The sequence below is a fragment of the Bombus flavifrons genome, chromosome 10 (assembly GCF_040668555.2).
Source record: "Bombus flavifrons isolate JBK064 chromosome 10, iyBomFlav1_principal, whole genome shotgun sequence".
Classification (NCBI taxonomy): Eukaryota; Metazoa; Arthropoda; class Insecta; order Hymenoptera; family Apidae; genus Bombus; species Bombus flavifrons.
In genome coordinates this window covers 8,078,897-8,092,493 of record NC_138451.1, presented here as the reverse complement: position 1 = coordinate 8,092,493, position 13,597 = coordinate 8,078,897, and the positions used below count along the sequence as shown (strand labels likewise).

The 13,597-nt window shown below is 38.2% G+C and overlaps 1 protein-coding gene across 3 annotated transcripts in view; it reads left to right on the top strand.

Moving 5' to 3' along the window:
• The window catches only part of neur (E3 ubiquitin-protein ligase neur), a 122,722-nt gene that overhangs the window by 52,444 nt on the left and 56,681 nt on the right, over positions 1–13,597 (top strand). The window contains exon 1 of one of the 3 annotated variants that reach the window (XM_069122414.1): positions 10,781–11,585. The exons of the other annotated variants lie outside the window; for them this stretch is intronic. Within the exon in view, the coding sequence (XP_068978515.1) occupies positions 11,291–11,585 (295 nt within the window). The 5' untranslated portion in view covers positions 10,781–11,290. Of the gene's footprint in view, positions 1–10,780; positions 11,586–13,597 lie in introns of those variants that run through there. 3 annotated transcript variants of the gene reach the window in all.

Below are 13,597 nucleotides of genomic sequence, written 5' to 3'. Positions count from 1 at the left end.
CTCCATACGATTTTTATCGATCGTCAAGCAAATCTCATTTCGAAATTTCGTTTTACCACAACGAATTCGATGGTGTGTGTGTGTTCGGTTGTAATTCAGGTATATGTCTACCTCGTAATTTTATTTATTTTATTATTATTATCATTATTTAAGTGTTATTTTATTTTCGTAAGAAGATTGCTTATTTATTGCTGTGGATTTTTACGAATTTTTATGTTCTTGCGAATGTAACTAAGCAAATGGAAATGAATAGTCTACTTTGGATATTTTATATATTTTTTTGCAAGTTATCAGCGTACGCTAATTATACGCGTCTTTGTACCTTCAAGTTTCCCATAAATGCATAAAAATGGGTGGTCTATTTGTTAGGAATAGTTTTGGCTATTTATTATAATATTTTGATAGAATTTTTAGCATTGTTAGTAAAGTTTTAATTTTGTTATTTGGCTAAATATAGAGGATTTCTTACACGTCGAAAGTTGAATTTATTACGTATTAGTTTCAACGTGGTTTCATTTATAAGTACAGTTTGATATTTCGCCTAGCAAAATGAATGTCCGATTGGGAAAATATTTTTCGATTATCATACTCGTATCTATGTATGAATTTCTCTGTTCCTTTGATCTTTCGGAATATTAATATCTTCTGTTAGTATCAGATTCAATATATGAGCCAATATATTTTCCAAATGATATTTCTTTTATATTTCCCAGAAACATTTTCGGTTAACATCACAGGGAAGTAATGTAGTTATTGCGACTGATAGTAAAAACTCTCACGTAGTATCTTATTATTTTAACAGCCAACCCAAATACGCGGCTGATAAAAATCATGGTTCATGTTGCTCACAATCGTACAATGAGCTCTAGGACAATACGTTTTCTCCTAATCAGAATTGTTTAAACCAAAATCCTGTGAACCTATCTTTATCGTACAAAAGCATTTGTCAGCAAAGACTTTAACGAAATGTTTACTTCGAAATCTTCTTCATTTAAATCAACAAACCTATCTCCTATCTCTATCTCTTCAAGTTATCTCAATCTTTTGAAAAAATAGACACAAGAGACTGGTTTACATTGACGATTAGCATTGAAACAGATAGAGTATCCTCTGGAATCGCATAAAATTGGTCTGGTCGTTTGAAAAACGCTGCACTAATTAAATATGCGCAACACAAGAACAGATACTTTTGATATGATTCTAGTTAGATATGATTCTTGAAGACATTTCCACGCAATTACGCTTGAGAATTTGGAGCACAGTGCACGCGTAATATGGAGCAGTGTAGGGTAATCAGGAATTGCACAATGGTAACGAAGGAAATCTAACGGTGAAATATAAAGTGTTTTTTTTATTACGTTAGATAAATTTTTAGATCGTTGTACGATCGAGACAAAATTATTTTTCCTTGAGAGTCCTGAGATTATGTTTAAATGATCTTTTTATTATTAATAGATTCAGGCATGCACGATTAACATGAACTTAAAACATTCGTCTTAGAAACTTGGTTCATCAAAAGTGACTTTTCCAACGTACTGTTGATTACTTTCTTTAACTTTCTGTAAATAATTTTCTGGAGACGCAACAAGAATAAAAACATTCGCGTCAGCTACGTTATTTAGATAACTTCGTCGTATCATATTGACGCATTAAACAAATGTTTAAGAACAGTTATCAGTTTGAAGACTTTGTACGAATTATTTTATCGAAATACACAAAAATAAAAATGCAACGGTTGCTTTAGCTGCATTTCCTAGATAAATAATTGCATGGACGCACCCTGTGCGTCAACAGTAGCGAAAGTGTTAAACATCTAAATATATAAGCAACAGTTGTCTATTTAAAAAGTTTCTACATATCATTTTACGAATATACACAAAAATAAAGATGGAATAATTGCGACCACTGCATTTTTCGCATAATTGTACAGACCCATCGTGCGCGTTATCAGCAGCGAAAAAATGAAACATTTAAATATTCAACAGCAGTTACCTATTTAAAAAGTTTCAGCGAATAATTTGACCAAAACACAAAAAATATAAAAATGCGATAATAATTCTGTCAGCTGTATTTTTAACAGAATTACTCGACCACCCAAATATGTTTGAATTACAGCAGCGAATGTGTTAAGCAAATATTTAACCATTTAACCTATTTAAACCATCACAAAAATTATGCAAATGGCTCGTGAAATCCAAAATGCTTCTTAACATCCACTTTAAGCAAATTTTACGTGCGCAAATGTATAACTATTCATTTAGCCTCGGTTCCACCGTTCAGAATCGGAAGGAAGCTGGTAGGATGGGCGAAAAGAGGCGCTTAAACGAAGCAAGGTGGCTCGTTGTCTGTAATTTCGGAGTTTTTCAACGAGCATTGGTCTCGTAAATCAATGGGCTCCGGTCCTCGAGGAAACGGAGACACGGCTCGGTTGTTTACTCGCGCGCGAGTAGCGCGTCTGCTCGAGCCGCGGCGTTTACTCGCGAAGCGTTTTATCGTACCGCGACGATTAAACGTTGGAAAAGATAATGGAAACTTCTGTTCCCTCGAATCGTTCCCGGATAGCAGACAATTCACGAATTGAATAGAAAAATTGGGAAATTTTTCAAAGGAAAATTCCTACCATCTGAATTGTTCGAAAGGAGAGACGCGAAGAAGAGCTTTTTGGCGAAAAATCTGGGTCAAGAATTTATTTTAATTTGAAAATTTCGTGATATATAGAGAATAGAAGGATGTAGTATTTGAGTTCTAAATGTAGAGATTTAATTGCTTCAAGAATTCTTCTTTTTTTTCTTTTTCTTATCTATGTACAATAAATATTTGCAAAGAATACTCTTTTATTGAAATCTGTTCGCGCGATTGAATTCAATAGCACGAAACGGTTTCATCGAGAAGATATCGAATCGGGAAGCAAAGATAACGTTGCCACTTGAATAATGTATATTTTAATGGAATAACAGCTTCCTTGCGAACAACGAATAAATTTCATTCGCCCGACTATTCATACAGTAAAACAGTTATACAAGCTTCTACCTATAACAATTGATACTCGTTTAAACTCCTACGTATTCATAAATAGTTTTTACTTGAACAGCTCCTTCGATGAACTTTGCCAAATTAAATTTACGAAACGAAGCTTCATTAATGTGAAATACATTAACAGGCAAAAGTCTGGAATTACTGCACGTTCTAAAATTCTACGATTTAAAGAGCAGAGAAACGCTTCGAATATTTATGAAACGAGATGAAACTACTATTAATATCTGCATAGCGTTAACTTGAAATTAACGGTAAGATAACAGTTTAGAAAGTAATTGGAAATTTTTGGTTGGTAAATGTATCTCAACGATCAATGAAAAATTATTATGATGGTAAAATTTCGAAGAGCGGCGGTCGCATGGACCCGAGACATTGCGAGTTGTTGGATTTTGGTTTCGTTTTCATTTAAATTCACGATGCAGGATGTCGTGCATCTTTAGATGCATCCTGTGCGTTTCACGCACAACCGTGCCCACCGACATACGGAGGAACAATGGCAAGCATAATTCAAACGGTAGTTCCCTATCGAAGCAAAAACAAAAAAAGAACGAACGACCCTTTCGCAATCAACTTCACTTATCCATAGATGTTCCTTTAAGTGTTACTTGACAGCTTTTCCCACGTAAACTAGGAAATCGTAGGCCTCTCCTTAGCCAATCAGTTGCCTCTTTGAATTTTCGTCCGTCTCGTAATCGAATAAAGCACAGTGATGAAAATGAATTATGCAAATGAAATCAAAATTAGGATTCATAGTGTATAAGAAACTAGAAACACAACATTTCTATTGAAAAGCTGAAATTAAGAAATGGTATCAGGAACGGAGAAAACAGTCTTTCAGAAAAATCTAGTGTGGCACGAAACTTTATAAAAAATATGCAATTTGGAATGAGAAATTATTATGTAAATATATTAAAGCCGACGTATAGTATAATTTGGGTACTTCTGGAAGCATTCATAACACGTTGGAGCATCTTAAATAGATAAACCTACTCCTTCTATTTAGCTATCATTCAGTTTTGCAAACAATTTATGTACTTTGAGTAATTACTAATGACTTTATTGTTAACGGAATTACATTAAAATAATCTTATAAAAGAATAAATAAATAAATAAGATATGTAAGTAAAAATTTTCGAATAATTGTAATATGTCTAATAAATAACTGTAACAATCTTTTAAAATGAAGATGTTTAATCTTTCGTTTCGAACTGCGTTTAAGTCTAAATTGTCTATTTATAGTTTGATTTACATCCCAATCTCCGCACATCATCGTGTTTTGCTTATTCAAGCTTTCTAGTAAAAAAAAAAAAAAAAAAAGAAAAGAAAGAGGAAGAGAACGAAAGATGAAAATTCATGAGTGAATTACTGTTGGATCGCATACAGTTACACGCGTGGGTTAATAGGCACGCGTGCGCTCGTGCATTCACGTGCATAAAACAATGCTTCGTTTCGTATGTGCGTGCACGCGTACGCTGGAAATACAATAATGGCCGGCCTCGGGAAAACAGCTGGTTCGAACGAATTACCAGCCACTATACAGCGATTTTATGTAATTATTCCGTAATTTCTTCGCGCAGATATTACCTCGTAAGCAGCCACGGTATTCTAATTAATAATTAGACTCTGGCGATTAACGACCCTATCGTTGCGACGAGTTTCAAGTAGGCAACAACTTTACTCATCGAGAGGATATAAGGGTTTTAATTGACTCACGCCAACATATTTTATAACTCAGGCTGTAAAATATCTTTTTATCCCACTACTATTTCAATTACATTCATTTGATAAGTGTGCAGTATAATTTAAAGTACATTGGAAAGTGAGAGTCTTAATAGTGAGGTCTTTAAGGTCAAAGATATTTTGCGATTCGTAGGATGCTTTATTATTTAGTGTTCAGAATTGAGTGAAAGTTATTATTTATGTATAAGGATTTAAATATAAGTATAGTTATCGTATAGATTTATCTTCATCATGTTTCAGTTTTAAATGGATGATCTATCAATTTAACCATTGTTGTAATGTATTTACCATGTGCTTCTTTTTGTTATTTCTAAATTAATCTATCTATTCTCGACGATACTAATATTTTTAAACATGAAAAAAGGTTCGCGATGAAGAAATAAAATCAGCAAAGTTTCGAAAATTGCTTATCAAAGCTCGAAGTCATTGTTCAAGATGCACAAAACCACAAATGATATGCTTCTATGGTCGTATCGTGTACATAATAAATAATAGTAGTAAATAATCGGCGTTAGAACATAATCCGTAGCGATTATAATATCCGGGCTGTCGAGTGAAAGTAAAAATTCCATTTATTTTCACTTGTATTTTCGATCTCGAGGAAATGATGGAAAATGTTCGCGAACCAAGTGAATATATATTAAGAAATGGATTGTTTCCAATTTTTGTGCAAGATGGAAGTTGTAGAACGGAAAGAACTCGTTTCTTCGCCTGTTAAAAATAAGGAGAATAGACGGTGCAAGTGTTGGTGTAGGAGTGCGAAGAATCAGAGCGTTCAGGACAGGAAGTCGGTCCCGCTGGACGGCGATCAAACGATCGAAAGTAAGTTCGACGTGGACCGGACAAACGGTTTCCGTTAGTTGGCGTATGATCGTTACGCAAGAGGAACACCGGTCCGGATGAAAAGGATGTGCGAAAGGAAGCCGCAGCTACGCTGCCGTGAGCATATTTCCCATTCTCCGAGAACCTGACTCTGACCCGCTTCCTATTCCTTTTGCTTCTGTTTCGCCGTTGTTTTGCAATGAACACCCGATTACGTAACCAACGATGTCTATTTACTATTAAAAGAAAGCTACTGTTCAATTTACATTTACATTTTCGTTGTTCCATTTGCGAAAAAAGGGAATATTTTTTGTTCCCTTTTTTTTTGCTTCTATAAACTGGATCCTCAAACATGATCGAACAAATATCATTCATTGTACTGTGAAATATTATAAATGTCGATGGTGTTCGTCAGAAACGCGGTTCCGTCAAATTTATTTTCTCCTTTAATATTATTTGTTCCATCTTGTTGCGGCGGATGAATTTGTGGAAGAAATCCGTTTGTTAAAAATTGGATATTAATTGTATACTTTTATAATGAATCACGGTCGAGTGCATAATGGAATATAAATATTCGATCTTGCCCGCTTAACCTACTTTTACTTTTTCACCATCCTTGAGGCTGGAAGGGATGCGGGTAGGGTTTAAGGATCAGTAGACATCTTCCAAAGCTGACATGAAATCGAATAGGGTGAAAATGATGGTCGCGCGTTGATAACCGTAGCGAGAAGGGGCTGATCTGCCATCCCTCGCTAATGAGATTCTAAAAATTCCTTCGTCGATAAACGCTGCCCTCCACGACCTCGTAAAACGTTCCCCCTTTGAATTTTTCGTTTAACCTGTTGCTGTGAACATTAGCCGTGTAAATAAATTGTACTGGCGTGTACCAGTGATCGTCGTAAAATCGTGTAGTTACGTATTTACGCGACGTTCACGTGGATTAGCAATATATTAACAAGCTACACCTGTAATTAACGAATGGTAGCCAGTCCATATTTTAGGTTTCGACGTTGGTTAACCGAAAATACGTTAAATGAAATTTTTAAAAAGACTCGGTTTTGTGGAAATTCGCATTGGTCGAAGAACTTCTAAGGAATAGATTTCCCAATCGAAGCTCTTGCTCGCGTTATTTTTATCATCTGGTTATGGCACTGGTATTGTAATTCAATATGCCAATAAATCAGAAACTTAAAAAGACAAGCGAAATGCGCCACGGAAACCAACGGGGGATGCAGTAAACGAGGACGAAATTACGTCAGCGGCACACAGGGTAAATAAAATGGTGCGGTATGGAAAAAGTTATCGTGCAGGCTGCACGCAGGAAACCGCATTGCAGTCCTGCGAGGCTCTGCATCCTTCCAGCAGCAGGAAACTCAATTTACGAGCCACTGAGTGGCTGCATCGGTACGCCATCTTGGAGCTCACAGCTTTTCGAGCTAACGAGAAACGACGTTAAGGGCACGGAAATTAGATTGAACAGACAATGTAGCAGATCGCAGGAGAGCGAGGATCGATCAGCAATTGTCTACTCGAAAATCGATACGTCGGCGCCTTCGTCGTTGCGCTCGCACGCGCCAAAGCCGAAGAAACGTGGCTCAAGGGTGACATGCACGAACGGCAGCGACGGTTATCGATATGGAACTTGATACTGCACAAGCTCATGGAAATATTCGAATACTTGTACATGGTACAAGATGCTTTCTGAATATGGTAAATCAAGGCACAGATATTTTCGTTATGATCGATGTACAGCCCGCATCGACGTCATTCGGACGACAACCAAGGCTTGCATCAAAATTGGATGATTTACATTTTTTGAAATTCTTACGAAAGGTAACTCCGTTATAAGGGTACCTGTATAAGCTTCTTGTGATTTCGTGTCCATTGAGATCAGCTGAGAACTCGATATATACGTATATGCAATTTATGTGGAACGTTAATGGTACGACAGAAGGGCAGGAAAAATGTCTATATATTGTGCTCGTAATTTAGTTTAATAGGATGAAATTGAAATACGAAATTGAGTCATCTAAGAGCTTGAACTGAAATATTTTTGACGCTATTAATTATGTTGAAAAATGTGTCGAGCAAAAGTTGAATGGCTTTAAGGGCGACGTGTTCTGATGTTATTAGCTTTTTTGTAAATGATTGCGCAAGAGGCATGTGAAGGTCAATTTTGTTTTTTTTTTTTTGTGGAATCATATATTTTTTAGTACATTAGTCGATGCAGCTAATGATTCTCTACATGGAATCGTTAACCTTCTTACGTCGAAAAGCGATTAGTGTGATAGATACTTTAACTTTTATTTTGTAAAACTTATGGTACGAAAGACGCAAGACACTACTTTTGTATTTGTTTCCTTTGTCTTTCGTACGATAAATTTTACAAAATAAACGTTGAATAAAATACACTGATAATTATCTTTGGAATTATCGGTACAGGTGAAAGTTTTGCACGTTTCTCGGTCAATTTTTTGTATTTCTTAACGTCATCATCATTACTCTGTCATGGGACCAGAAATGGATCTCGAATCCCATGGAAACACGATATTTCTACCGTTGTCTGTACTTTGATCCTGTAACTCGAAATGGCAAACCAAAACAAGCCTCGACCGTCACGGCGAACAGCTCGTGTGCTCATTGCCTCGCCGATTCGAGGCAAGTGCGAATCGTGTTAATTTAATTATAAGAAGAGATACCAAAGGTCGCTATTTTCTCCCATTTCTAAAGAAATGTTACGTTTGAATAGCGTTATTGTTCTTTAAATAACAAGTTAAGCCTTCGAAAACGATAGAAAATCGCAATATTTTATTCTTATAAATTTCTATATTTATTCCAGTGCTTACAAGTTCTTATCTACAGAATACTAGAAGTATCCTGTATTTAAAAAACAATTAGTTCAATCGAAGATATAAGTTTTTGTTAGTAAAGAAACTTTAATTAAGAAGGAACGAAGAATAAACCGAGGAATAATTAAAAAAACATTACGCCCAGAATGGTGGAATTTAAATAGTAAAAGATACAGGCGCCAAAAACGGAAAAGCTCGTTTCTTAATCTTAATAAGAAACCTTACATAATTAACCCTCTTCATCTCTTCAATCATCAGGCCACGATAAAAATTGATTATCGATAAAACACATATGGCAAAAAGTTTTACGTAAGCAGAGAAGAAAATAAATTAATTTCCTCGTTAAGAGAGGAATAATAAAAAGCATTGATCTCATTATTTGGCCACGAGTTTAATCAGGAATAATTTGGCGAACACGTATACGGCTGCACTCGGTGGAACTCGCGTCCTGTTTTTCCGAGGGACTCTAAATTCTACTTACGATATCTCGGTGCACACTCTTCCTGTACGAGCTGCATTATTCATGATCGCAAACGCTGCCATTTGGACCGTTTTCAACGCAGAATACCGACCATGCTTCACCCATGATGCTCCTACAACTCTATTTACATATTTCCGTATCACTGGGGCGGATCATAAGTTTTACGTATCACAGCATCACCGTGCTCCAATTTTCTCTTCCAGAGCTCGCGATGTATGGTTGAAACGTGAATAACTAAATCGAATAATTGTACCGAACTCATTCAACGGCCGCGAGTCGCTAGGAAATCTGCGATCTATGGCCCGTTATGAATCATTCTTAACGCAAAATCGTGAATCTGGCACTAGCTGCGTCGTCGGGAAGTCTCGTTCTACTTTATTAATGCGATCGCATTTATAAAGCCAGCGGATGTTACTGGGAAGTTTAAGAGAAGCGACCTTATTACGAAATTTGTATATTCCATTTTTCTTTTCGACGATAGAATGTTTATTTAATAATCGATTACAATTCGCTAGTGTTATTTATAAATTATAGAAGTATTCATCGGCTGATACGTATTTTAAGATGGAACATCGACGTTTTAGAAATTAAATCAGATATTAGTTAATGGTGGAAGCCTGTGCTAGTGATGGCACAACTGAACATTGATCGCTAGCGTAGAAATATAGCAGATCTACTGAGTGGGTGTTGTCGCGTGGTCGTTTCAAGTAGCTCATTATTAATTAATGGTTCTACAAGTTCAGTCGTTAGATACTATATTTTGGTGGATAAAATGTAGAGAGTAACCTAGTAAAAATATTTATTAATACAAGAACATCTATTTTTAAAGTTAACATATAGCAAAGTTTTCCGCGCGTTATCGATAAATAGCTACGATAATAAAATGAAGGAACGATTTTATTTTAGAGATTGCGATACATATTTTCATTAAAAAGTCATCAAGCGTGAAGAAGTAATAATCATTGACAAAAATGACTGAAGATCAATAGGATCTTTCTAACGCGCCAAATTTAATATTTGGCACTCACAGCCAGAGTGTATCCATTTTGTTTAAAAAAGAATAACATTTTACGTGTTTCCCGCGTCATATCTTTCACTCTTTCTAATGGTAGATTTTTCCTCGTTCTAAATCATCCAGTTTTCAACGTAATATCGAATAGAAATGATATCAAATCCATATCTTGTCGATATTGTAACATAACTTCTTTTTTGCAGCTTTGATTTGCTCTCACCTGAACTGTGGAAAGCGTGACTTAACACGTTCAATGATACATACGTAATACATACAAGTAAGATTTAATACACACTGACTCTGGCTAAGGTCCAGATACGCGCGTAATTTCCATTTTCAAATTTCCGGGAGACGTCTCGCAGACAGCGCGAGCATCAACTCGCGCGAGTCATCGACTCGCGAAAAAAATCCATACCGGAGCGGTGTCGGCCCGTCTGAGCCGAAAGCGGTGGTCGGGTGTCCGGCTCGAAAATGCTCTTCCTCTTGGTCTGTCCGTGCGGGGTAGAAGCACACACAGCCGCAGAGAGGAAAAAAGTAATCGCGTCTAGCAGGATCAATGCTCGTGCAGTCGGCGACCAGTTCGAATTTCCAACCCCGCGCCTCTCGGATCGAAAAGGCAGCGAGCGAGTAGTCCACCCCTGCTTCCCCGCGTTGGCGCACGGGGTGGCCCGGTGTGTCGTGGCCAGGTAAGGGGCAGCTGTCCACCAGGTGCCACTCTCCCCACCAAACGTAGACGCTGTCGACGTTAGCGCGGTGGGGATAACGCGGCTGCGATTGGTCGGTGGCTCGCGCGCGGCTCGGCGATACTCTGGCGCTCGGTCGACGAGCAGTCAGTCGTCCCTGGCCGCTCGAGGGGTACGCAAGTGTTTGATAATTCGCGTTTTGCTTGCGTTTCTCGTCTTCGTGTCACGCGGTTGTCGAATCCTTCAACCTTTGACACGAAAACATTCGCCTCTCTCTCTTTCTTCTTTCTCCTCGCGTCACGCGTATATTTACATACATATATGTACATACATGTACTCAGTGTGTGTCGAGAGAAATTCAAGTCTCTTATCGTTCTTCTAACATTCGTATATACCAATCTTTACGTATAGTCATCTTCCTTATACGTATATACTGTTTACACGGTCATACTGTTTTATTAGTTGGACAAAGTCCGCGACCATAATCACAGTGTGCTCTATGTGCGATCAGTGAGAATCAGCCGGTGTTCGTTCGGCCCCCGCGCGATTCCATCCACCTTGATCTCGTCATCGTCGTCGTCATCGTCTTCGTCGTCTCTATCGGCGCTCCCTACCCCCGGGATCTCACGGTTGCTCTCGTCACCTCGAGAGCACCACGGCTACATTTATGGGGGCGTCGTGCGCGGTCAAGGGCAGCAAGAGCCACCCCTGTCACTGCTGCAGCCACCTCGCCAGTCCCGGCGCGAGCGTGCAACAGCAGCAGCATCACCACCACCGCCATCACCACCATCATCACGAGACGCACCACGCGCACCACCAGCACCATCATCACCACCACCCCGCCGGGAAGCAACCCTCCGCCGAGCTGCAGCCGCAGAACAACAACGGGGACTGCAACATACTGGCACCGCTGCGCAGCAAGATGAAGGTGTTGAAGAAACTGAAACGCAAAATGGGCCTAGGTGAGCCACACCCTCACTTTTCCTTTATTCCACACGTTATTTATTTATTTATTTTTCTATTTCTATCTTTTCCTTCGGTAAAAGTTTTCGTCGTCGTCTGTTGCTTCGGTGGCGTTTGCTCGTTCGGAGCATTCGACGATAACGAGCGAACACTCTTCGCGATTGTGCGGTTGCTAGGCGCTATATATACGTGACACCACGTCGAGTTGCGGGGTGTTTGAAATTTCGACGGTTTCGAGTTCAATGTCTATCGCATCTTCGTCGAACGAAATATTGCGAGAGATTATCGAGATCGTGTATTTTTTAGGGGGTTGGATAGATCGATGAGTTTTTGGAGGATCCTTTTCAGATTTTGTTTTTAAGTTCAATGTAGTTCGAAAACGTGAATGTAGGCTTTTCTGTTACGTTATCCATGATGTGTTGCAATTGGTAGACTGTATGACGAGATTATTAATTATGAAATCTAAAGAATATCTATATGTGGTATATCAGCGAGTAGTAACAAAAGGTCAATAAACCTGGTTGCTGCAACTTGTTCATAAATTTTCTCTCGCACTTTGAATTTTCGTAGCTGGCTTCTTTGCATCAGTGAATTCTTCGAAAACTTTTTCAAGGAATTATAGTTATACAATTCTTCAACGTAATGTCATATAGAACACAGAATATCTATTTTTCTCTTTGAAGAAAGGACAGCTTTGTGCTTCTGTTGCCTTCTGTCTATCTCTTGGTTTCGAAACACATGCAAATTTCTCATTGTCCATAGATGTTCCAAATTTTGGGAAACTTTTCTAAAGAAACTGACAACTTTGCATTAGAATAATAGAGCAACCTTAGAAGACCATAACGCAGTAAAATTTAATTTCCTTAACCATTTCTCTTTTTAACTACCTTTCCAGCTTCCAACTTTTCCAAAGTTTTCGAATCGTGAAAATTTTTCAGTCCTCGACTTCTATAACGTACAATTTACTAAACATATAATTGTAAAACAGCGTGTAACTTTATGTACATCTCCCAATAATTTTATGTTTACGCAACTTTTACTCGCTGTTTCTTTGTGTGCGCCTCAGTCCTGTTTCGACATGCTCGATAATCATTCGCGAATTCTGCAAACTTGCCCTCTTTGCTTACTCTGCTTACCTACGTCTCGTCAACTCTTCGAAGTGTACAGAAAATCGCTTTGGTGGCTCCCTCGAAGATAGCCGTGTTGACCCATTACACGGTGAAAATATGCTCACTCGAGACCCATACATCACCCTGCCTGTAAGCAACGTTGACATAACTCGCACACCCGTATTCGTCTCGTGAAATTAAGCTGCTGGTAATTTCCTTATGGAACCGGTCCCGGCTCGTTCGCCTGGACAAGGGGTGGCCAGCGCTTTTGTCACACGGAACAGGAGCACATTGACGTTGTAACAGTACCTACGTCGTGGCTCTCACGCGTCTAAAGTAGCGTACATACAAAGCTGTGCTGCAGTCTCTGGAAATACCGTATACCGATCGTCTATTGACATCGAGTTGTTTCTCGCTGACTAACAAGGAAAGATCTTGAGGTGTGATTTTTCGAGAAATTGTTGCACGATGGCGAAGCTTGAGATATCGAAGCTAACAAACTATTGCAGTGTAGCATATCAAGCACGTTAGAAAATTAATTCCGTTAATTCCTATAGATTCGCAAATTAATTGGTATTTTTTAAATACACGCGATAAGCGAAAATGTATAAAATATCGATAGTATATAGCTATTCGTTGTAACTCGTTGTAAGCGAATGCAATTTTTAGTTGTTTTCGTAGCAATACGAATTTGCATAAATAGCCGCGGTTTAACGATTGCTGTGAACTTTGACACATTTTACTACCTCGTTATATCGTGGATTATCGTAGGATAGCAATAGTAGATACTGTTCTATGACGAGCTTAATGGTTATATTGAAACTACCAAATTCATCGATACGACTTTTCTCGATCTTTTATCTTGGTAGATGTTTTAACGATGTTTTAGTATTCATTCTTAT